This window comes from Chelonia mydas, chromosome 23 (genome assembly GCF_015237465.2).
Source record: "Chelonia mydas isolate rCheMyd1 chromosome 23, rCheMyd1.pri.v2, whole genome shotgun sequence".
In the NCBI taxonomy this organism is placed as follows: Eukaryota; Metazoa; Chordata; order Testudines; family Cheloniidae; genus Chelonia; species Chelonia mydas.
In genome coordinates this window covers 4859976-4885675 of record NC_051263.2, presented here as the reverse complement: position 1 = coordinate 4885675, position 25700 = coordinate 4859976, and the positions used below count along the sequence as shown (strand labels likewise).

The window sequence follows — 25700 nt, the reverse complement described above, 5'->3', positions numbered from 1 at the left end:
CCCAAAGTGTAAAAAGACCAAAACATCAGGTCTGTCGGAGGTGGATACAGTGCTTTAAGCACTCATTAGGACTGTTTTTCCTTCTGCCTGCAGACTCCAGCAGCCCTCCTCAAACCAATGCAAGGAACCTCCTGTCCTCTCCCCACTGCATTAGTACAGATTGCGATTGGCATTTTTTATAGTTAAAAGGTTCTTCAAGGGAGTGAGAGAAGGAAAACACCCCACACAATATCACAATAATTGCCTGTGAGAAGAAATTATTTTTCCATTTTAGGCACCAGACAATTTAACTCAGTTTTCCTCAGGAAAGGTGATGCAAGACATGAAGAGCTACAGAGGCCCTAAATTGGTTCTGGGGATGACTAACACGCTGTAAAGCCTTTCACCGCTAGCTTAAGGGTTTAAATCCAACCCCAAGCCCTTTTGAAATGGATAATTTGAAAAAACAAACCTTTCATCACTGGTTTTTAGTATATTTTGAATGCATTCCCCTAATCCACAGCCTCCAGCCATCAACATAAGAACAGCCATACTGGGTCAGAACAATGGCCCATCTAGCCCAGTATCCTGTCTTCCAACAGTGGCCAATGGCAGGTGCTTCAGAGGGAATGAACAGAACAGGTAATCATCAAGTGATCCATCCCCCATTGCCCATTCCCAGATTCTGGCAAACTGAGGCTAGGAACGCAAACCTTTTTTAAATAAACCTGTTGGTTTTGTAATGTAGAGGAGCAAGGTAGGTGGGTTATTAGCCCCAATGAAGAGCAAATGATGGTGAGTTTTGTCTGGTTTTGACTAGGAGTCAGGACATCTGGGGCCAGATTCTTGGTTATTCCATCCCTGCATTTGGGAGTGGGGGAAAGCCACCTTTATGCTCCTCATATTCTGGAGCTATGGCGAGCCGGGCTGGCCTCAGGGCTGCTCTAACTTACACTCTGTTTCCTGTGGCCTCCTATGGGCATCAAAGAATAGCCACAGTGCACTGTACTCCACCAAAGCCCCTCTTCTGCCCTATATGGGCCCTGGGAAGCAGAGAATAGCCATAGCAGTATGCTTTGACTCTGCTCCCAATCTACCTCTTGGGGACCTTGGGAGCACACAATAGGAACAGCACAGTCTGCTCCACCCCGACCTATGACGTCTGGGGAGCAGAGAATAGCCACAGTACAGTGTGCTCTGGCCACACACCCCAAACCATCTACACCTGGGGCTGGGAGCAGGGTCAAGGCAGATCCCTTATGCCAGCTGTATACCAGCCAGTGGGCTGTTTGTGCCCAATTTAAGGCCAGAGCAGGGTAAAAGGGCCTTAGAGTAAGCAAGAATCCATTCCTGGCTCTACCACTGATTCACTGTGTGACTCCGACAACTCCGTTCCTCCATGTCTCCCATGGTAAAATGGGGGCACTATCAGACTGGGGAGGTTGTGAGGCTTAACTCACTTGTGTCTGTAAAGGTCTCAGAAATCCTCACATGGAAGACACCAGAGAAAGGGGAAGTGCTTTATTTTATTAAATGATTCATGACATCACCGGGGTCACAGGTCCTGCTCATTGTAAAGACAGAATCACAACTCAGTCAGGATTAGACTGTGGAACTCACTGCCACAGGAAGAAATTAAGGCCAAGAATTCAGCAAGATTCAAATACAGATTGGACATTTATGTGGATATCAACAACACCCAGAGTTATCATAATTAATTATAACAAAAACATTGGAAGGGGTATAAACCTCATGTTTCAGGGCTTAAGACAATCTCTAAGTATTAGGTACAGAATGAGACCTAATGTCGGGGCCAGAATACCACAAATCTGCTATTGTGGGGGATCTTCTACCTTCCTTTGTAGCATGATTGGGTTTCACACAGGAGTAGCTGAGTGACATTCAAGGGGCTGTGCTATACAGGAAGCCAGAGTACATGGTCTGTTAGTCCCTTGTAGCCTTAAACTCCATGAATCTGACACTGGCCATGGTCAGAGACAGGATACTGGGCTAGATGGACCTTGGGTCTGATCCAGTCTAGCAATTCCTCATTCCTAGACTATCTAGGAGCACAAGATGGGACATGGTAGGTCACCAGTGCCAGCCCCCTGAACCTACCTACCGCGAAATAGCCTATAGAGTCCTAAAATGTTACCATTTCCCTGTAAGTGCAAGGGAGGACTGTGATGTTCCCCTTTGGTGTTATCCAGACCAGTGATCTGCTAGGTCACTCCAATCCTTGACTCTGCGAACCAGTCTTATCCTGCTCTGCTGTGAGAACGCCCACTCCTGGGCTATTCATACACAGCTTCTGGCATGTAAGCTGCTCCTTGGATTGTGCAACCAAATGACACTAGCCAATATCTCTGGTCCCAGACACAACCCCAGGAATCTCCATCTTGCAGTGTCCAGTTATGCCCGCTGGATGCTGCAAGCTTATATGAGTTCGTCAATTTAACAAAGAAATTGATATGCACCAGGCTTGTTATCCTAAGGGGAGTCTCTGACACACTTCAAACCAAATGCACTGCTTCAGATAGAATAAACAAACAGAGTTATTAACTGTAAAGATAGATTTTAAGTGATTATAAGTCAAAACATAACAAGTCAGATTTAGTCAAATGAAATAAAAACAAAACACATTCTAAGCTGATCTTAATACTTTCAATGCCCTTACAAACTTAGATGTGTCTCACCACAGGCTGGCTGGTTGCCCTTCAGGCTCTCCCCTTTGATCAGCGCTTCAGTCGCTTGCTGGTGGTGGTGTCTGTAGATGTAGGTGGAAGAGAGAGGAAGAGCATGGCAAACGTCTCTCCCTTTTATCATGTTCTTTTTTCCCTCTTGGCTTTGCCCCCCCTTCAGAGTCAGATGAGTATTACCTCATCGCAGTCCCAAACTGACCAAAGGAAGGGGGGTGACTCACTCAAAAGTCCAACAAATCCCTTTGTTGCTGCCTAGGCCAGCGTCCTTTGTTCCTGTGAGGCTGGGCTGGGTTTGTCCCATACATGCCCTGATGAGGTGTGAACTGCCTCTCTGCTCTTGGAGAGTTTTTGCCTGGGATTATTTTAAGCCATGAAGACACATTTTCACCTCATAACTATATACATGAAATTATAACCTGTAACATTACTATAACATTGCTGTAACAACAATTACTATAACATCACTATAACAACAATGCTCAGTGCATCATGAGCCTTCCGAAGACACCTAACATGACAAACTTTGCATTCAATACCACACAATCATTTTATAAAGATGAACATGGGGGTGTACGGTGATCCCATAAAGGTACAGAACGTCACAAGGACAAATCTGACCAATTGCAGCTTTTTATTGCTGGTGAATTAATGCAGCAAGCAACTTCTGCTCATCTACAAAGAAAGGTAATGATACATGCAAATATTAGGCTTGTGAGCATTTCTTTTGCTGACTAAATATACAAATAACACACATTGGGTGTGGTTGCTCTGGCTCTTGGCAAGTAGCCAAAATGGCCACAATGCCTGCCCAACACTATTCCTCTGAGATAGCTCATATCTTCTTTGACTGTTTCCATTGCTGGAGCATCAACACTCACTCAGTTGTTGTTCCATTAAGACAGTCTCATCTCAAGATGGGTGTGAGCTGCACAGTTCTTTCAAACTCTAAGGGCAAGTCTACACTACAAAATAAAGTTCACCTAAATTAGGCTGACATACAGACACCGGAGTAAGTACTGTGGTGGTTCATGTTCACACTATGCCTCCTCTGTCGGCGTTGTGCATCCTCACCAGGAGCACTTCCACTGACTTAAATGTGTGTGGCATTGTGGAGCACTGACAGCTGGAGGCCCCCCACCTCGCCCTGGGGCTGACAGCCTGATTTATTAACTACAGAAAGATAGATTTTAAGTGATTATAAGCAGCAGGCATAGAGATCAAAGTTGGTTACTTAAGAAAGAAAAATAAACTTGCAGTCTAAGTTCTACAAACTATGCAGGATTTGTCTCAAGCAGTGTCTCCCTCTGACAGATGGTACAAGCAGGTTACAGGTCTTCAAAACACAGGCTTGGGACTGTTTACAGCCTGGGGCCACCTTCCTCCAGTTCAAAGTCTTTATCCTCCAGCCATGTTTCCTGGTGTTGAGTTGTGGGGAGTGAGGCCAAGTGATGATGTCACTTCCCCTCTTTTATAGTTTCTTTCAGATTGCTGGAAAGATCTATGCTGTGATGTGGGGTTCAGTCAGTCCCCATTGGTCAAGCAGTCTCCATTGCATACATGCGCTCTCTGAGAATTCTCCATTGCATACAATCTCTGGGATAATGGATTATTTCCCTGATGGGTGTTGATGAGCCATTAACACTGTCTAGCTACTCCACTGTTGTTACCTCGCAAGGTATACTTTGTACAAAACATATCATAATCATATCACCATGGTGAATATGGGGGTGCCGGGATGCTACTATGAGGTACAGAATGTCACACCCTCCCTCAATCTGCCCTTCCTGTAGGAAGCCCCAGACTACGTTCATCTCCACTTTCTGTCTGTTGCTGGCAGCAATTACACTGTGGCCGGGGTTTGTAGCTTGGGCTAGTAAAGTAGTAAACATTAGAGCTAGTCAAATAGTTCCAACAGAAGAGCCCCCTTCCTGTCACCACCCCCAAGAAAATGCTGAATCAAAACTTTTGTTGTATATTAGATTCACTAAAAGATTTGACAGCAAAATTATCACAATATTTCAACAAGGTCAAAACGTTTCATTTTGACTTTTTCATTTGGACTTTTATACTATATCATTTACAATGTAATATAAATGCCAGAGGAACAAACTGGAAATAGGAAATTTTGTGTTCTACCAACCTTTTATTTCCCCCCCTCACACCCATTTTGCTGCTGAAAAAAGGAGTGGAGAAATGGGTCAGAAATGGGTGGATGGGAAGGAATGTTTCCCCACAGACAATTTTTTTTGTTTAGAAAACATTCAATTTTAAAGGTTTTCTGAAACAAAAACTTTAATTCCCCCCCTCCCACCACAAACACAAACACAAACACACACACCTGTACTCCCTAATTTTTTCTGTCAATGTCAATGGGACACCTCATGGTAGCAAAATTAAGCACATAAGTGAAATATGTGGAGGATTAGGGTAATGATAAAGCCTACGATTTAGTCACGGAAGTCACGGAATCCATGACTTCCAACAACCTCCATGACTTCAGCCTGTGGTGATCGGGAGCTTCAGGGTCCCCCACTTTCCACGGGGGCATTCCCCAGAGCTCCCAGCGGCCGGGTGAACCCCCAGAGCTCCCCGCAGCCAGAGGAATTCTGCAGCTCCCGGCCACTAAGGGCAGTGGCGGGGGAAACCCCGCATCTCCCGGCCACTGAGGGTGGCGGCAGAACCCCCAAGCTCCTGGCTGCTGGGAGCAGAGGTGGTGGAACCCTTTAGCTCCTAGCCCCCAGAGCTGCAGGCGGCAGGGGTACCCCACAGCTCCAGCTGCCGGGGGCGGTGGGGGAATCCCTGAGCTCCCAGCTGCCACAGCCCCTGGAGCCGCGGGTAGCAGGGGTAACCCGGAGCTCCCAGCTGCCATAAGCAGTGGGGGACCCCCGGAGCTGCAGGCGGCAGCTGCCCTGCTTCAGGAGGTGTGGGGACCCGCAGATCCCCATTTTGTCACAGATATTTTTAGTCAAAGTCACGGACATGTCAGGGCTTCTGTGAATTTTTCTTTTTTGCCCGTGACCTGCCCGTGACTTTAACTAAAAATATCCATGACAAAATCTTAGCCTTAGTCATGATCTCCAGAGCTGGCTGAAAAACAGAATAGTTTTGGGAGAACACTTTCAAAATAATTTTAAAAAGGGAGATTTTGTTTGTTTGTTTCACTTTTTTTTGGTAGAAAATTTTAATCAAAGCTTTTCTGCTTTCAAAAAATGTTCAGAATGGACATGTTCTGGTGTTTTCCTCCCACGCTTCCCTTTTTCCATTTTGCTGCTGAAAAAGGATGAAAACAGGAAACACCTCTTGGAATTTGGGGGCTTCATCCCCAAAACATGGAAAGTTTTAAAAAAAAACCACCACAAAATTTTCATCTTTTTTAAAGAACTTTCAACATAAAAAGTGCCAAAAAAAATTCAACCAGCTCTAATCATGGTGTTTGTTACACAGGAGCTGATTGTTCCTGGCACATGCACTGATTTTTATTTTTCCCGGGGGGGGTAGGGTGCTCCACCCCTGCTTCACCCCAAGGCCCCACCACCACTCCGCCCCTTCCCCTGAGGCCCTACCTTCACTCCGCCTCTTCCCGCCCTGCTCCACCCGCCACTCTCCACCCTTCCGCAAGCACTTCCCTCAGCCACCAAACAGCTGATCAGCGGCAGCAGCATGGAACAGTTGTAGCTGGTGGGTGCTGAGCACCCACCTTTTTTTTCTGTGGATGCTGGAGCCCCGGAGCGCTCACGGAGTCGGCACCTGTGGTTCCTGGAATGGAAACATTTCCCAGGGCAGAAATCCTCCTTCCCCCTTACTTTATTTGCTTCCCCTCCTTGTCTGTCTAATTATGCTCCCTCCCACCTGCTTCTGTTGCTTAGAGGGGACTAAGTGGGAAAATCAAGGGCTTTTTTTTACCTCAGAGAAAAGCTCCATGTGCCCCAAACCTGCACAACACATGAGCTAACAGACTGCCACCTTAGGTTTCACTTCAGGAAGCTACTTAAGTGTGATGCCTAAGTGTAAACATGAGTAATTCCAATGCAAGTGCTGGGGTGGGGCCTTGGCGTCCAGGATTCTGTTCCCAGCTCTGCCACAAAAATTCTCTTCCACATTTTGAACAATAATTTTCAAAGTAGACTGTAAATTTGTTAAAAATTTGTTAGTCTCTAAGGTGCCACAAGTACTCCTGTTCTTTTTGCGGATACAGACTAACACAGCTGCTACTCTGAAACCTGTAAATTTACAGCTACCTACTGTAGGGTGCACCACCAGTAGAAGTGGCAGGCTTGCTTTGATGAATAGAGGATCTTTTATTAAGGCTGCTGGACGCAGGCACACCCTGTGGTTCTCCCAGACTCTGTAGCTCCCTGACTGTGCTGTCAAATTTCATCACTAGGGGTCTCCATAAATCTAATCAGGTTTTGGACAAATTTTTCCTGTCAAAATAATTCAGCCAGTTCCAGAGTTTTTTGATCTCCAGTTTGTTTTATTCAGTGCAACAAACTAAAGGGGAAGCAAATCCGTCTAGAAAGTGAGAGTCTCTGGAATGGAAAAGCAGCAGCTGAGAAAGGCAAATGCAAACTGAACAGGTGTTACTCAGTGAAGTGTCGCCAGTGCATAATATGGGGATCAAGGGAGGAGCTTCACCAGGAATAACCCTGTGAGGACTGGGAGGAGGAGAAGCCCAGATGGTCTTGGAGTCATGCCAGCCGCAAAAAGGGCTGGACCCCTAGTTGGGCTGGCTGCACCAGGGGCTGGTCCCTTAGCTGTGCCACCTGCACTGGGGGCTGGTCCCTTAATCCGGCTGGTTACAGTAGGGGCTGGTCCCTTAGCTGTGCCACTTGCACCCAGGCCTGGTCCCTTAGTCAGTTCAGACCCGCCAGGGGCTGGCCTGCATGTGGCTGTGGTTATCTTTATGTTGTCTCCGAAGGTCCTTGAATCTCCTTTTAAAAGGGTGCACATGGATTCAGTGGCGCAACCCTTCAAAGTGGCCTGTAAAGAAAACGAACCTGCCCCAGGAAAAAGAAGCAGCTGGTCAGTGTCAAGGGAGTTTTGTCTCCTTCTGTCACCATTACCCATAAATCCACACCTCCTGCCCATCTAAACCATGTTAGGATATAGATATTCAGGCCTGTCTGTAAAGGCCTATACTCTAAGAATTTAGGTGTATTCTTATCACTTAGCTAGTTATAGAGGTATAAAAGAAAGAATCAAAGTCACTGTCTGTCGGTGTAAGAGCCTTCTCTTACTGTGACAGTCTGAGGCCCTGTTCTTAGGCTAAGGCCTTTGGCTAAGCCACAGAGGCAGCCATAAACTGGGAAGCGAACGGTCACCTCCTCACATTCCAAACTAGTCACACTGAAATAAGGTACTATTGGGCTGTTAGGAATACAATCCTATCCTGATAATGCCTATCACCTCCAGAGAAAGGGAAATGCCTAGAAGATGTAAAAGGAAGCTTAGTTTGATAGCATCCTGTCTGGCAAGAACTCACTTATCAATAGCTGGGATTTGAAATCCTCATTTCTTTGTTGTTCTATCACTGTAGTCCCTATTTCCCTATTGTTTGTCTGTATAATCTCTGTCTGGTTCTGTGATTGTTTCTGTCTGCTGTACAATTAATTTTGCTGGGTGTAAATTAATTAAGGTGGTGGGATATAATTGGTTAAATAATCGTGTTACAATATGTTAGGATTGGTTAGTTAAATTTCAGCAAAATGATTGGTTAAGGTATAGCTAAGCAGAACTCAAGTTTTACTATATAGTCTGCAGTCAATCAGAAAGTGAGTGTGTGTGGGGCGGGAAATGGGAACCATGTTTTGCTAAGGGCAGGAATGGGAACAGGGACACAGGTGTAAGGCTCTGTGGTGTCAGAGCTGGGAAGGGGGAAGGAAGGAAGGAAGGAGGGAAGGAAGGAAGGAAGGAAACTGGAATCATGCTTGCTGGAAGTTCACCCCAATAAACATTGAATTGTTTGCACCTTTGGACTTTGGTTATTGTTGCTCTCTGTTCATGCGAGAAGGACCAGTGAAGTAAGTGGATGAAGGAATAAGCCCCCTAACAAACCACAACAGCCTCAGCTTTGTCCTCTGCTCTGTTTCCTGCAGTTCATCTAGGCTTCCCCTTTGCTCTATTCCCCAGAGCTGCATGTAAGCCCTCCATGACCTTCACTTCTTCGTCTGCTCTGCTTCCCCCTTCTCATCTAGGCCCCAACAGCCTCCCCGTCCACGGCTCTGATGCAGGCTCACTGTGTGCCCTTGGACAAATCATTGGGACCCCAGATCTAAAACCCACTGACGACACCCATTCACTTCAGTGGGCTTTGTATTAGTCCCACTCTTCATTGAGCAATGAAACAATTCACAGTTGGTGGCAGGGAGTGGGATCTCTAAGAAGAGAGGCCTTGTGCTCATTAGGGGACTGGCCTGGAACTCAGGATATCTGGATTCAATTCCTGGCTCTGCCACAGACTCCCTGATTGACCTTGGGCACATCACTTAGGTGCAGATTTTTCAAAGGAGTGTAACATAGGCGGCGGTTGAATTTTAATGGATCTGGGTCCCTAACTCCCCAAAATCCTTTGAAGATACCAGCCTTAATCTCTCCAGGCCTCAGTTTCCTCATCTGTTCAATGGAGATAATAATCCTTCCTTTACTATTTAGATGGTAAAATCTGTGGAATGGTGAATGGCTGTGTCTGTGCAGTGCCTGGCACAACGGGGAACCCTCCCAATCTCAGTTTGTGTCTGTGCAGCACCTAGCATAACAGGGCCCCCAATAGCAAGAGATCTAGTCCAAGGGGAAACAGACACAGAGACTTGCCTGAGGTCACACAATAGGCCAGTTGCTGTCCAATAGTAGAACCCAGATGTCTGGAGTCCAAGCCAAACCCCTTATCTCCCAGACCATAAGTGAGAGGAAACAATAAGAAAGCAAATAGCATACCAGAATAAATAAATTAAAGTTACCCATTGCTATGCTTCCGGTTACTGCGATGCATTGGGTCTCAGATCCAGTGCAGTCTAAGGTCTCTTCGCTGCATGGAATAAACACAGAAGAGCAGGCAGGGCAACGCCAGCCATTTGAGGTTGTGTCTGCTGGGGGCACTATGGAGAAGCAGAGCAAATGCAGTCAACTTGGGAGATGTTCCAGAATAGGCTTCAGGACAGAGAGAGCAGGTTAGGGTTGAACAGTTCAGCCCCACATCCCCCAAACAGGAGCTCAGGAGACATTGGAGGTAGCAAGGTTAGTGGCATCAGTTTGCAGCACAGACCAATTGAACCATGCCCCATGTGGAATTAGCTGCAGTTTGTGGCAGTCTAGAGCCACATTCACTTAATTCCACCTCTTCCCCCAGGGACCCAGTGCTATTCAATGGAGCACCCCTGCAGGCAGTAGGACTGTTCTCGGGGATCAGTATAATTCACTGCAGCACCCCCTGCGGGGCAGGAGACTGTTCTCAGGGGCTCATTGCTGATATTGTTCCAGAAAAGAGGGGTACAGGTGGGCAGGGGGAGGAGGGGAAGGTAATGAAGAGGAAGAATTGGTGTGGGAGTGGTAGCAGGGTGGGGAGATAAAGAGAGGGATACATACTTGTAATGGAGTCTGTACTGCAGGCATCCCCCACACAACAGGTGGTGCTCTTCCTTATTGCTGTTTCCTGCCCAAACCTCGCAACAACAGGGCTAGCTCTGCACTCACTGGATGCCATGCAGGACTTGGTTACCTGCTGTATATTGAATCCCACTGTACAAAAGGAGAAGACCGATGTTTCCTCACCAACTCTACCACCCTATCCCCATGCTCCACAAAAAGATGGCTGTGTGTCTTTATCTTTACTCTACCCATGCGGAAACTGAAGCACGGAGACTTGCCTCAGGTCACAGAGTCAGTAATAGAACCCTGGAGACCTGAGTCCTAGCCCACACCCTGCTCCAAGCCAGGGCTGGCCTTTGGGGAAATGGTGCCCTGGGCGAACTTGTATTTTGGTGCCTCGTGGGCACGGTGCCCCCACCCCATTTCCCCTGGCCACCATGGGCTCCCCACCCCACATCACCTCTGGCCCCCAAGGCTTCCCACTCCACCAGGGCTCTGCTGCCTGCCCCCCCTCCCCCGTGCTTAATTTATATTGAAAGGAGCTCAGCTCCAGCAAAGTCTCGGCACAAATTAAGCACTAGCTGGGCAGCTGGAGACTGGCAGCTGCTAGCTTGGTGCCTAGCTCTAAAGGCTGCCACAAGCAGCAGCGGAGAAGTAAGAGTGCCATTGTATATGGTGTATTGCCACCCTTTGTGCTGTACTGTACCCCCTTTGCCCCAACCCCTGCACCCCCTCCTGTGATCCTAAACCCTGCACTGTGACCCCTTTGCCCCAAATCCATGCACCCCCCTATCAGCTCCCCCCTCCTCCCCAGCATCTCCCACCCATCAGTTGCCCCGTGGATCAGTGTCTCCCTCTCCCTCCCCACGTCTCCTGCCCGCCACGATCAGCTGTTTTACAGCGTGCAGGAGGCTCTGAGGGAGGGGGAGGAGTGAGGACGCGGTGCTTGTGGGAGGGGCGGAACTGGGCAGGAAGAGGTGGAGTGGGGACGGGAAGAGGCGGGGCAGGGGTGGAGCCTTGGGGGAAGGATGGAGTAGGGGCAGGACCTGGGGGGAGCCAGAGGTCGAGCACCCCCCCACACTTTGGAAAGTCAGCGCCTGTGTTCCCCCCTTCACAGCCTCCTAGGGGCACGGAGGAACATTGGGGCAGGGGGCAAGCAGTATATGTGTGTCACTCTTTGCACCCCCATTCCTGTGCTGGGAGAAAGCAGGGAGAAATCAGGGCACTTCCCTCCATGTGTCATAAGAACATAAGAATGGCCATACTGGGTCAGACCAAAGGTCCATCTAGCCCAATATCCTGTCTTCCAACAGTGGCCAATGCCAGGTTCCCCAGAGGGAGTGAACAGAACAGGTCATCATCAAGTGATCCATCCCCTATCGCCCATTCCCAGCTTCTGGCAAACAGAGGCTAGGGACACCCTCCCTGCCCATCCCAGCTAATAGGCATTGACGGACCTTTCCTCTCTGAACTTATCTAGTTCTTTTTTGAACACTGTTATAGTCTTGGCCTTCACAATATCCTCTGGCAAGGAGTTCCACAGTTGACTGTGTGTTGTATTAAAAAATACTTCCTTTTCTTTATTTGAAACCTGCTGCCTATTAATTTCATTTGGTGGTCCCTAGTTCTTGTGTTATGAGAAGGAGTAAATAACACTTCCTTATTTACTTTCTCCACACCAGTCATGGTTTTATTGACCTCTGTCATATCCCCCCTTAGTCATCTCTTTTCCAAGCTGAAAAGTCCCAGTCTTATTAATCTCTCCTCACACAGCAGTCATTCCATACCCCTAACCATTTTTGGTGCCCTTTTCTGAACCTTTTCCAAGTCCAATATATCTTTTTTAAGATGGGACGACCACATCTGCGTGCAATATTCAAGATGTGGGCGTACCATGGATTTATAAAGAGGCAATATGGTATTTTCTGTCCTATCATTTACCCCTTTCTTAATGATTCCCAACATTCTGTTCCCTTTTTTGACTGTCGCTGCACATTGAGTGGATGTTTTCAGAAAACTATCCACAACGACTCCAAGATCTCCTTCTTGAGCGGTAACAGCTAATTTAGACCCCATCATTTTATATGTATAGTTGGGATTATGTTTTCCAATGTGCATTACTTTGCATTTATCAACATTGAATTTCATCAGCCATTTTGTTGCCCAGTCACCCAGTTTTGAGAGATCCTTTTGTAGCTCTTCGCACTCTGCCCGGGACTTAACTATCTTGAGTAGTTTTGTATCATCTGAAAATTTTGCCACCTCACTGTTTACCCCTTTTTCAAGATCATTTATGAATATGTTAAATAGGACTGGGCCCAGTAGAGACCCCTGGGGGACACCACTATTTACCTCTCTCCATTCTGAAAACTGACCATTTATTCCTACCCTTTGTTTCCTATCTTTTAACCAGTTACCAATCCATGAGAGCACCTTCCCTCTTATCCCATGATGGCTTACTTTGCGTAAGAGCCTTTGAGGAGGGACCTTGTCAAAGGCTTTCTTAAAATCTCAGTACACTATATCCACTGGATCCCCCTTGTCCACATGCTTGCTGACTCCCTCAAAGAATTCTAGTAGATTGGTGAGGCATGATTTCCCTTTACAAAACCATGTTGACTCTTCCCCAACAAATAATGTTCATCTATGTGTCTGACAATTTTGTTCTTTACTATAGTTTCAACCAGTTTGCCCAGTACTGAAGTCAGGCTTACAGGCCTGTAATTGCCGGGATCACCTCTGGAGCTCTTTTAAAAAATTGGCATCACATTAGCTATCCTCCAGTCATTTGGTACAGAAGCTGATTTAAATGATAGGTTACAGATGACAGTTAGCAGTCCTGCAATTTCACATTTGACTTCCTTCAGAACTTGGGTGAATCCCATCTGGTCCTGGTGACTTATTACTGTTTAGTTTACCAATATGTTCCAAAACCTTCTCTAATAACACCTCAGTCTGGGACAGTTCCTCAGATTTGTCATCTAAAAAGAATGGCTCAGGTGTGGGAATCTCCCTCACATCCTTGAAGGTCACCTCTGTGAGTTTGTGGCCCTCCCCTACCAGCCAGCAATGCACACCTCTGAGCTGCTGCCCAGCACCCCCTTGACCATAGCACCCTTGGCGGTTGCTCAGCTGGCCCACCCCTAAAACTATCCCTGCTCCAACCCACTGGCCCCATTCCACGAGCTGGGAATAGAACCCAGGAAACCTGACTCCCAGTCTACCTCCTGCTCCAACCCACTAGACCCCATTCTTCATCCAGAACTAGGAATAGAACCCAGTGTGCTCTGGTCACTGGACCATGCTGGTGTGAGATCTGGCTCATCTACCTATTAGGCTTTCAAACACAGTGATGGCACAGGAATCTTCTCCAGAACTGCAGGTCTCCATGCTGCCCATGCAGTTCCTGCCAAAGCCAGTGCAAACCTCACACTGCAGACAGGCACCTAGAAAAGAAAGAAAATTCTTTATGTAGATGTGTCTCTTTCTTCCCCCTCCCCTTCCCCTGGGTTCTTAGGGAAAGCATCTGGTGAAACCTGCTTTCCGGTGTTGAAGTTTCTCTATTTCACTTCACACACACACCAGCTCTGACTCTGGTCTCAGCTGGCTGCATATTCCCCATTTTTAAAATTTTCTGCAGGAAAATCAGCATTTCCCAACAGAAGATTTTCAAAAGGGGATTTTTCCCACAACATTTTTGGCGGGGGATAAAATACCAATTTTCCAGCCATTTCTAAAAAGGAACCAATCAAAACATGTCTTTGAGGACTTCAAGCATCAATATTTCCTCTTATTTCTAGACTATTTCAATGTGTTGTCATGCCAACTCGTGACTTCACAAGGAATCTATTCTTTTCCCTTCGACATGTCCAGTTGGCCCATTTTTCTGATAGCGGCTTTTTGGTGACATTTATAAACAAATTTATACAAAGGACCAAGTTGGACTCTTGCTACTTTGTACAACCTAAGTTGCAAGTCCCTGCAGAGAAACAGCCCTGACTTACCCAGGTCTAGGAGAGCAAAGAGGATGTAGAGAAAGAGGGGAGCCTTCATGGTGATAGGAAGAGCATGAATTGGAGCTGGGGTCTCTGATGCAGCAAATTCTCCGTCCAGAGGATTTATGCAAGCAGGGGCTGAAGGGAAGTCAGAAGATGAATTCCACCTGCAAAATGCAATAAATTGGATGGTGTGATGTAAGTGTCATTAACAGGGCCCTATGAAATTCAGGGTCCATTTTGGTCAGTTTCACGGTCATAGGATTTTAAAAATTGTAAATTTCATTATTTTATCTATTTAAATCTGAAATTTCGTGGTGTTGTAATTGTAGGGATCCTGACCAAAAAAGGAGTTCTGAGGTGGTCACAAGGTTATTTTCGGGGGGTTGCAGTACTGCAACCCTTATTTCTGCGCTGCTGCTGGTAGTGGCGCTGTCTTCAGAGCTGGACAGCTGGAGCACGGTGGCTGCTGGCTGGGAGCCCAGTTCTGAAGGCAGAGCCATCGCTAGCAGCAGTGCAGAAGTAAGGATAGCATGGTATGGTATTGCCACCCTTACTTCTGCGCTTCTGCTGGTGGGGCTCTGCCTTCAGAGCTGGGCGACCCCCCTGCAACTCTCTTTTGGATCAGGACTCCCAATTTGGGCAACACTGGTCTCCCCCATGAAATCTGTATAATATAGGGTAAATCACAGAATCATAGAATCATAGAAGATCAGGGTTGGAAGGGACCTCAGGAGGTATCTAGTCCAACCCCCTGCTCAAAGCAGAACCAATGCCCAACTAAATCATCCCAGCCAAGGCTTTGTCAAGCCTGACCTTAAAATATCTAAGGAAGGAGATTCCACCACCTCCCTAGGTAACGCATCCCAGTGTTTCACCACCCTCCTAGTGAAAAAGTTTTTCCTAATATCCAACCTAAACCTCCCCCACTGCAACTTGAGACCATTACTCCTTGTTCTGTCATCAGCTACCACTGAGAACAGTCTAGATCCATCCTCTTTGGAACCCCCTTTCAGGTAGTAGAAAGCAGCTATCAAATCCCCCCTCATTCTTCTCTTCCGCAGACTAAACAATCCCAGTTCCCTCAGCCTCTCCTCATAAGTCATGTGTTCCAGTCCCCTAATCATTTCTGTTGCCCTCTGCTGGACTCTTTCCAATTTTTCCACATCCTTCTTGTAGTGTGGGGCCCAAAACTGGACACAGTACTCCAGATGAGGTCTCACCAATGTCGAATAGAGGGGAATGATCACGTCCCTCGATCTGCTGGCAACGCCCCTACTTATACATCCCAACATGCCATTGGCCTTCTTGGCAACAAGGGCACACTGCTGACTCATATCCAGCTTCTCGTCCACTGTAACCCCTAGGTCCTTTTCTGCAGAACTGCTGCCGAGCCATTCGGTCCCTAGTCTGTAGCAGTGCATGGGATTCTTCCGTCCTAAGTGCAGGACTCTGCACTTGTCCTTGTTGATTTATTTTGGTCCAATCCTCTAATTTGTCTAGGTTCCTCTGTATCCTATCCCTACCCTCCAGCATATCTACCTCTCCTCCCAGTTTAGTGTCATCTGCAAACTTGCTGAGGGTGCAATCCATGCCATCCTCCAGATCATTAATGAAGGTATTGAACAAAACCGGCCCTTGGGGCACTCTGCTTGATACCGGCTGCCAACTAGACATGGAGCCATTGATCATTACCCGTTGAGCCCGACAATCTAGCCAGCTTTCTATCCACCTTATAGTCCATTCATCCAGCCCATACTTCTTTAACTTGCTGGCAAGAATACTGTGGGAGACCATGTCAAAAGCTTTGCTAAAATCAAGGAATAACACGTCCACTGCTTTTCCCACAGAGCAAGTTATCTCATCATAGAAGGCAATTAGATTAGTCGGGCATGACTTGCCCTTGGTGTATCCATGCTGACTGTTCCTGATCACTTTCCTCTCCTCTAAGAGCTTCAGAATCACTTTCCCGATCACTTTCCTCTCCTCTCAGTGCATAAAAGCATGCAAAAGACCAGATTTCACAGGGAGAGACCAGATGTCATGGTCTGTGATGTGTTTTTCATGGCTGTGAATTTGGTAGAGCCCTAGTCATTAAACATCAGGTTGAAGGTGCCCAGGAACTATGTGCGTTTCCTGTGGTGAGGAACTGCACAGGTTAATGACGGATTTTGTAAAGAACCCCAAGGTTTTTTTCATCTGCCCCCTTTAGCCTTGTTGCCTTTTAATTTCATAGGGTGCCTGTTTGAGAAGAGAGAGTGAATGCTCATTCTCAGCTCTAGCCCCCTTGCCCTGATCTCCGGGCCATGTACCTGTGCTATGCACCGAATATGTGTAAGGGAGTATTGGTGTGCTGGGGCAATATTATCTATAATTATTACACTCACCGTCTTCCTGCACCTCTGCACAGCCCTTTGCTGAAGCACAGGCCAGAGTTCTGTCTTTTGTGAAAGCATTTACATAGATTTCAGAGTAGCAGCCGTGTTAGTCTGTATTCGCAAAAAGAAAAGGAGGACTTGTGGCACCTTAGAGACTAACAAATTTATTTGAGCATAAGCTTTCGTGAGCTTCATCAGATGAAGTGAGCTGTAGCTCACAAAAGCTTAAGCTCAAATAAATTTGTTAGTCTCTAAGGTACCACAAGTCCTCCTTTTCTTTTTGCATTTACACAGAGTTCAACTTTAGGGCTATATGTAAAACCCTGATAAATAGGTGTTAATAGCTCCCAGTCAACTGCAAAGAGTACCACACAGTTTCTCAGGTCAGGTCTACACTACAGACCTATATCGGCATAATTGTGCGGCTCAGGGGTGTGGGGTGATGTAATTATACTGACCTAACCCCCTATGTGGACAGCGCTTTTATTATACCAATAAAATAAAAACCAGCAGGATCTTATTAAAGGGGAAAAGGCAAAATACCACATTTATTGTGAATACAGAAAGAATCATAGTAAGCAGTTAGTTATAGCTATAACATTCCATTCAATCTCATATTTATTCACACATCCATTCATACAAACACACACACACAGGTTCTGCAAGGTTGTTATCATAGTTACCAGTCTTAGAGTTGCTCATGCCAAGTCACTGGCCAGGTGGCCTGGACATGAGGAGGGAGCAGGGCCTTGTCAGATGCACATCTGTTGCTCCTGGAAGTTGGTCTGCAGAATCAGACCCCAAAGTTCTCACTTTCTAGAGTCTATTTTTATAGGAATTTCTTCCTATGCCAATCTATGGGAATTGCTTCATCATGCTGTTGCTGAATCAATCAGCAGATGGCACATTCCTGACGGCTCCGTGCTGCTAGATGTTATCTTGTTCTTCGGTTCTCCCATTCTTGAGGCTGTTGGGTGGATTCCAGTCTGCCCTCCGGGGGTCCTCTGGTTATTTCCACTTGACGCCTTCTTCAGCCGATGGACACTGCATTCTTAGGCTGGCACCTCCCTGATCATTCAGTTATTATCCACACCAAGCATCCATCCACATACATCCTCTATCTCTATTTTAATCACAATTGTTAATACAACAAAAGGGCGGGGAGTCTCTGGGTGCTGTTTCTGTTGTTACAGAGTATTGCTTTGAGTCTCTCTCTGTGTGAATTGCTTTGAGAACAGACTCTGTCTTAGAATGTACTAACGCAATTAGCAGCTTGCAAGTTTCACACATAGAGGGAGAGAAACAGTACCAAAAACCAAAAGACCTCTTAATTAGTAATACCCTGGAATTTAAACTATGGGGAATCAAACTCATTTGTGATTTTAATACAGAACTTCTTTAATATGATCCAACACTTTATCAGTGGGAGAGCTTCTGCTGTCGCCATAGCTACTGCCCATAGGCACCAACTCCGTGAGTGCTCTGGGGCTGGAGCACCCAGGGGAAAAAAATAGTTTAGACGTTCAGCAGACCCCGCCCGTAAGCTCTTCCTCCTTCCCCCCAGCACCTCCTGCCCACCACTGATCAGCTGTTCGGCGGTGGGTGGGAGGTGCTGGGGGGAGGGAGGGGAGAAAAGAGGCAGAGCGAGGGCAGGGCGTGCTCAGGGGAGGGGGCAGAGTGGAGGCGAGAAGAGGGTTGGGTGGGGCCTTGGGGAAGGGGTGGAGTGAAGGTGGGGCCTCGGGGTGGTGTGGGGGTGGAGGGCCCACAGGGAAAGCTGAAAGTTGGCACCTGTGCGTACTGCCTCTCAGGGAGGTGGATTAATGGCGCAGTCGCATCTTCGCTAAAGTGCTACTGTACTGTAGCGCTGTATATAAAGACAATCGCTCAGTAAAACAAAGATTTAATGCTCACAGAAAGTATTGTAAATAGCGTTTGGAACACTATGAATAACTTCAACAAAAACTGTTAAGCAGTAAATTTACTGGGGTTCCTCACAGAGACAAGATGGGTGAAGTAATATCTTTTACTGAACAAGAGTACTTGTGGCACCTTAGAGATTAACCAATTTATTTGAGCATAAGCTTTCGTGAGCTACAGCTCACTTCATCAGATGCGAATACAAACTAACACAGCTGCTACTCTGAAACCTTTTACTGAACAGACGTGACAAGCTTTCGAGCCACACAGAGCTCTTCCTCAGGTCAGAGATCTCTAGTATCCTGGGACTACACCTACGCTGCATACAATTCGTTTACCTAATACAGACTTCCTTCCCACTTTGTTCCTCTCATATACATTCAGATATAAGGTTTCAATATAACAGTTCCTATACTTTAGTACATATATGAAAACACGTTCCCCTCTGATGATGATTTCTCAGTCTGCAGTCATAACATGCAAGCGTGTGTCACCTGAACTCTTCAGAGCTGGAGGAGAATGGCAGCATCTCAGTCTTTTCAAACATCCGAAAACCCTGTCAGCAAACAAACTGTCTGGAGTAATCTGCACAGCTAGCAGCATTCCAGCATTTGGGTTAATAGCTGACTGGTCCTCTCAGTTGCAGGTGAAGCAGAAATCTATGGCCTATATCCAAAGTGATCTAGGTATTGGGAGCAGCATATAAAATATCCATTCCTTGGATTTCTATAAGGCTCTCACTCCACAGGGCAATATCTTTCCCACATAAACCCAGCTATGTCAGGCAAGAATGTACAAACCCCCACCTCACTAAGTGCTGCCCCATTCTCTTTACCTGAGACAGAATCCCCAACTGAAGCATTAGCTAATAGCTAAATGTCAATTCCACAGGCTGTACAATCTCTAGGGGTAACAAGTGTTCCCCTCAGAGTTCTCCTCTAAAGCAGGGGTTCTCAACCTTTTTCTCTCTGAGGCCCCCCCAACGTGCGATAAAAACTCCACGGCCCACCTGTGCCACAATAACTTTTTTTCTGCGTATAAAAGCCAGGGCTGGTGTTAGGAGGTAGCAAGCAGGGCAATGGCCTGGGGCCTCATGCCACAGGAGCCCCCACAAAGCTACATTGCTCAGGCTTTGGCTTCAGCCTCGAGTGGCGGGGCTCAGGGCACAGGTTTCAACCCCATGCGGCAGGGCTTCAGCTTTCTATCCTGGGCCCTAGTAAGTCTAATCCTGGCGCTGCTTGGCACCCCCCTGAAACCTGCTCGCAGGCCCCCAGGGGGACTTGGACCCCTGGTTGAGAACCACTGCTCTAAAGGTCTGTAAGACACACTGTGGTGGACCAACCATCCTAATGGAGGAATTTTATAGTAAAGTAAAGCTAGAATACCACTCACCTATAGCCAAAGTAATACCAGTATTGGGAGCCAGCCCTCACAGCAGACACATCTCCTGGTCCTGAGTTGATCAGCGACAGAGTCTGCAAGACTATCTTTTATTTATAACCTTCTTCCCCCTGTGCTCTGATACGCTCCACACTCTAAGCGTGGTTGGGAGTGACCTGCTCAGTGGGTTGCACACAGTGAAAACTATACAGCTTCTGAAATAGCTACTGAGCATCTTTAGTAACCACCCCACCCTATTTCTCTATGGTCCTGTGCCCTTCTGGCCAAGTTATCCTGCCTTGCACTAGTATGCATGAGCGCCCGACACAGGGTATGTCTACAAGGCAGCTAGGAGCATGCTTCCCAGCATGGGTAGACAGATGTGCTAGCTCTATTTGAGCTAGTGTGTTCACAGAGTCATCCAACACAAATCCACGTTTCCTCTATTCTGCTTTTCTTCATTTTTTTAGGCCAAAGTCAAATGCTGCAGTACAGTAAAGCCTGTGCGTTACACACACTCATTCTCAGCAGTCCCCAGTCTCAGTACTGTGTGCCTGTGCCATGGACTGACCATGCTCTTGGCTCTCCCACAATTCCAATGCACAAACCAATTTTCCATTTTCCACTCTGCATTTAAATTTTAGCACATGTTAAAAATCAAAAGCAGATCATTTGGGGTGGGCCTGTATCTCAGGGATCCCTTGATCAAGTGACCCCAAATTTACATCTAAAGCTCCACGCTGGGCTCTCAACTGGCATAGCAACTATCAAGTCAATCTGCATCAGCATGGGGATTTCAGATACTCTGAAAGTTGAAACCTTGTCATTTTAGGGAGGCTGTGTTTTGGGAACACTTTAACCAAATTACTCCAAATGTGTACCCCAATGTCTACTCCGGACCCTCAACTAGCATAGCAATTTTCCAGCCAATCCAACTGTGTACGTGCATTTTAGAGCATTGTAAAAATTCAGAAGAAGTTGTTTGAGGGAAACTAGCTCAGGAACCTACAGACCAAAATACCTCGAATTTGTTCCACTAAATTGTTGCAAATGGCTCTACTGCATGATTCTCAACCTGTTTATCATTGTGGGCTGCATATGTGGCCCACAAACAGCTAGCTGGGCTGCAGGTTGAGAACCACAGTGCCCTCCACCCCCAAACTCCTATGTTCGGCACCCACCGCCCAAAGACCCCTCCACAGTGTGGGGCCAGGAGCGGAGAGCTAGGCATGGGGCAGGGGGCAGGGAGGAGACCCCAACTCTGGACCCCGTGGGGACCCCAAGCCCCACTGCACGGGGCTGGGGGGCAGCCAGGACCCTGACCCAGGATCCTGCCAAGATCCCAGACCCTCCCGGGACCCTGGATCCCAAGCCGCTGTGCAGAGTTGTGCAGCAGCCAGGGCCCAGACCCTGCCAGGATCCCGGAGCCCAGAGACTGCTGCATGGCAGCCTGGAGACGACCATGCAGTAGCCTAGAGCCTGGAGACCGGTGCATGGCAGCCCAGAGACCGCCACGCGGCAGGGCAGCCCAGAGCTCGTGGCCTTTAGCACACAGCTGAGCTGGGCCACAGCTGTGTGCTAATTGGGCTGCATGCAGCACGTGGGCCACAGGCTGAGAACCGTTGCTGTATTGTCATACCCATTTTTAGGACAATTGGATAATATACGTAGATTTCTGAACACTTTGAAAAATCTGATTTTAACAAACAGCCTGATGGAACCTTAAGTATGGTAGGGCTGCTGCCATCCCAAAAGTAATAATATTTAATGAATGGCAACTCTTGGTTTAAAGAGGAATTTTTGCAAGAAAAATGTGAAGCCATTTGCATTCCATTTTTTTTATTTTTATTTTTAATTTAATTTTCACCAAAGAAAAAAAAATCCTGGAAATGTTTGGGTTTGACATTTTTTGTTTTTCATTTCCCCTCCCCCTTTTCAACCTTCCATTTCACTGTGAAATGGGGGGAAATGGAATGGCAATAAAGCAAGGAATAACAAGCAAACATAAAAGGCCCAAACAGACAATGACTTTTTTTTTTGTTTTCCACTTTTGCCCAGAAAATTGGAGAGTTGCAAACAATTTTTTTCCAACAAAATTTCCCATTTTAAAAAAGTCCATTTTTCATGTAATAATCAACTGATTCTAGTTGAAAGATCCATTGTCAAACAGCTATTGATCTGTGGAAGAACAGAATCCCAGAATAAAATAGTGCTGAGGCAACTAACCCTGTCAGGATTATAAGGGAAAGCAAAGCTGACTAACCCCAGGGTTGTGTTCCCAGCTCCATGCAGGGAGTTGAGTCTAAGGTTGAGAGAAGGGGAGCTGGGAAACCCAGGATTCCTGTTTTTCCCCCCTAAGGTCTGGAAGGGGAGTGGTGTCTTAGTGGTTAGAGCAGGGGGCACTTCGAGTCAAGATTCCTAGGTTTTTGTTCTCAGTTCTGGTAGTGAAGTGGGGTCTACTGAGATAGAGAAGTGGGGCTGGCAGTCAGGACTCCTGGGTTCTATCCCCTTGCTCAGGACTATGCACAAGATAGCCCTAATTAGTTCATTATATATTCTTAGGACAGTGAGAAGGGAGGCAGGATATATGGGGATAGACAAAATGACAGCCAGGCCCCAATCTATTAATTTAAAGAGGCCTGGTTTATAGGCTGAAATGTATTTAATCCCACTTGAATATTGCTGATTGGTGCAGGGCTGTGTTAATGGCAATGCAGGTTACATCCCAGGAGAATAATGCACAGACTGGAAGGGAATCACTTACCCAACGCTCCTAAGTCTCCAGTCACTGCAGGGATGGAAAAGAATATTTCTCTGATGGGGATGAGACATGTCAATTTCTCAGTTACAGAGTGCTCTCTCTCTCCTTTTTATAGCAGGATCATGTGCTGATTGGTTGCAGAACAGGCCTTTTCCTCCTTCAATATATGTTTTATTTTTCCCTACTTTGGCAGTTTCTGTTCCCCTGTCTTGCCCTCCAAACTGCTGCCAAAATTTCATGACTAAAGAGGAAGTTGAAAAATCCCCTTTTTGCATTCGCAGAATATTAAGAGACTAACATGGATTCTATAGAGACAAGGTCCAATAAAAGATATTACCTCCCCCACCTTGTCTCTCTATCCTAGGACTAACAACACTGCAAACAACAGTGGATTTCATAAATGTCTATCCCACCTCTCAGTCTTTGAGAGGCAGTGTGACATGTTGGTTTAAGCACCTAAAGGCTCGATACATCCCAACAAGTGCAGAAGGGAATGTCTCAGAGACTCATATCCTGCCATTGACATGAGCAAGAGCTCTTGTTCCAGGCTGTTCATAATCAGCGCATGGACTCCATAGCCAAGTTGTCTGTTCATTCAGCAGGTCTAGTGGTCAGGGCCTGCTGCTCCAGTCTCACTTTTAGTTCTGTGTGTTCAGGACCCGCTGAACGGGGTTCAGTTAGGCTGGCTTCCTCACTGGTGATCTCCTAGGCAGGGCTAGGCGTAAGGAAATCTGAGGTGCGTAGGGGTCTCTGAGCACTCCTGCTCCACCAGGTCCCAGTCCAGGGCCCTGAAAGTGTGACAGCGTGGGCTGGGCTTTACTCAGCCCACCTCCTGCTCACCTTCCCCTGGGCCACTTCTTCCCTGATGCCTCAGTTTGGGGCATGGCTGCTGTTTAATAAGAGTCCTTTGCTCCAAACCCAGAGACTTGGGACTGATACAGGCAACCCTCTGGTGCTCCCACACATGGTTCTCCCTACCACTGGGGGGTAATGGCTCAAAGGAAAGGAGAGAAAGACTCACAGCCTGACCTTCTCAGTAAGAGCTTCTTTGCCATCTGTCTCAGGGCAGTGCTTCTCTCCTCCCCTGCCTGGACTGCTGGAGTTCTCCTTATACTTCTCTTTTCCCCAGGAGCATGGTTGGCAGTCCCTGAGGGCTGCAGCTTTCCTGGCCCAGTACTGCTCCAGCCTTTTCCCTGCCTCAGCCTTAGTGAGGGGTTTGTAGAGCCCATCATGTGCCCTGCCAACCACGACTGACACTGTATGGTTGCCTTGTGCAATCGAGACCCTGCAGTCTCTTGAGAAGAAGTCTGAACTTTTATGGGCCTTACCCGCTCAATGTAGTACTTCAAAGAAGTATGGCTGGAGTGCTAAATACCACTTCAATATTAATGGGTTATGGGCCTGTGATGTTACACCCCATAATGCTTTGTAGAAATATGCTTATGAATGTAAATATGACATAACTGGAATATGTTTTATGCTACATATGCCATGTAACATATCTCTGCAAGGCTATGCTCTACTGAATATATTCATCCTATTTTTATGCATGTATCATTTTTGTATTCAAAGTTATGAATATTGGCTGTGTACTTGTTTGATTTTAAGTAGCCTCTGTGAAGCATTTGGTCAGCTTCTTGAGAAAAGACTATTCTCAGTAAGTGCCCAATCAAGAAACACTTAATCTGACAATAGTCTTTGATAGATGCCAATCCACATCTGAGCTTTCCTGGGAACATTCCTGCAGAGGACTAAGTCATGCATGGACATGTGACTTGCCCAGGTGACTTCAAAACTCCATCTTGTAGAGGGAATTCTACACAGGGGGAGGGAGGGGTTTCCACCCATAAGAGAGAAACTATATAAAGTCCTGGGAGACCCCTCCATTTTGTCTTCAGCTGGCTCAAGAGGTAGCCTCTCCACCCCCAAAGGATACCTGAAAGAAACTGGAACAAAGGACAGTAACCACAGGGGTGTGAGTGACTGCTGGACCCAGACTAGAAGGAGCCTAGTCTGTAAAAGAAGCTTATTGGAACATCTCTGAGAGTGAGATTTCATCTGTAATCACTTTCTTACTGTATTAGGCTTAGATTTGCATATTTTATTTTATTTTGTGTGGTAATTCACTTTATTCTGACTGTTATTACTTGGAACCACTTCAATCCTACTTTTTGTATTTAATAAAATCATTTTTTACTTATTAATAAACCCAGAGTATGTATTAATACCGGGGAGGGGGGGCAGCTGTGCATCTCTCTCTGTCGGTGTTATAAAGGGCGAACAATTTATGAATTTACCCTGCTGGTAAATTCTTCCATTTACAAACAAACACATGGACTTCTGGGGGAATAGGAGAGTGTCTCTTAAATTCCTCTGTAGCAGTGAAGAATGCAGCTTTGGGGGCAGGAATGGCTGTAACCAGTTCCTGTAGCCCCAGGGCTCAAGGCAAGTTCCTGCGGCAGGGGCTGGACAAGGCCAGCTCCTGTCCCGTGATCATCTGCCCGGGGGATGGGAGAATTCCACCTTGTAACTGGGAGGCCATCCCAGCTGCTGACTGCCAGGAAGTTGCAGGTCAGCAGGGGAGAGGGCCTGCCCTGGGCTGCACAGAGACATGTATCCCAAAGGTGGAAGTTGGAGTCCTGGTAACCTCTGTGGTGGGAACAGACCCCAGGGGCTCTAGCTGGAAGCAAGCCCAACCTGCAGGAGAGGGAGGGGGTGGATTTTGCTGATCAGTGAAGGGTCTGTCATAGCTGGTAGCTGTGAGCCCACAGCTGGACCAGGGTCACCTTCCCTTCTGGGGGACACAGGAGTGTCTGACCCAGAGGGAAGTCCAGATGGAAGGTGAGGGGGGACCGGAGAGTCTGCCCACCTTTTGTAGGGAGGCTCTTCCCCAGGAGGGGGGTAAAAAATCTGCATTTAAGATGCCAGACCCCTCTCCTGTAAATCCTTTTTTAAGCAAAGACTGGGGGTCAGATCTCCTGGAGGGGAATGCCCCCCCAGCTGA

At 47.0% G+C, this 25700-nt stretch overlaps 1 protein-coding gene across 3 annotated transcripts; it reads right to left on the bottom strand.

The window, feature by feature from the left end:
- Positions 1-1487: 1487 nt before the first annotated feature.
- Positions 1488-23790, bottom strand: LOC114021601 (phospholipase A2 inhibitor and Ly6/PLAUR domain-containing protein). 3 transcript variants are annotated; one of them, XM_043534769.1, is made up of 6 exons: positions 23726-23790; positions 14270-14427; positions 13595-13711; positions 10263-10415; positions 9638-9775; positions 1488-7678 (listed from the first exon to the last, which is right to left on the bottom strand). In XM_043534769.1, the coding sequence occupies exons 1-6, from the start codon at positions 23749-23751 to the stop codon at positions 7299-7301; spliced, it is 972 nt and encodes a 323-aa protein (XP_043390704.1). In that variant the 5' UTR covers positions 23752-23790; the 3' UTR covers positions 1488-7298. The 3 variants fall into 3 exon arrangements, with proteins under 3 accessions (XP_043390704.1, XP_043390703.1, XP_037740628.1); XM_043534768.1 differs by lacking the exon at positions 23726-23790 and adding an exon at positions 22700-22805; XM_037884700.2 differs by lacking the exon at positions 23726-23790 and adding an exon at positions 19948-20054.
- Between the last annotated feature and the right edge of the window lie 1910 nt (positions 23791-25700).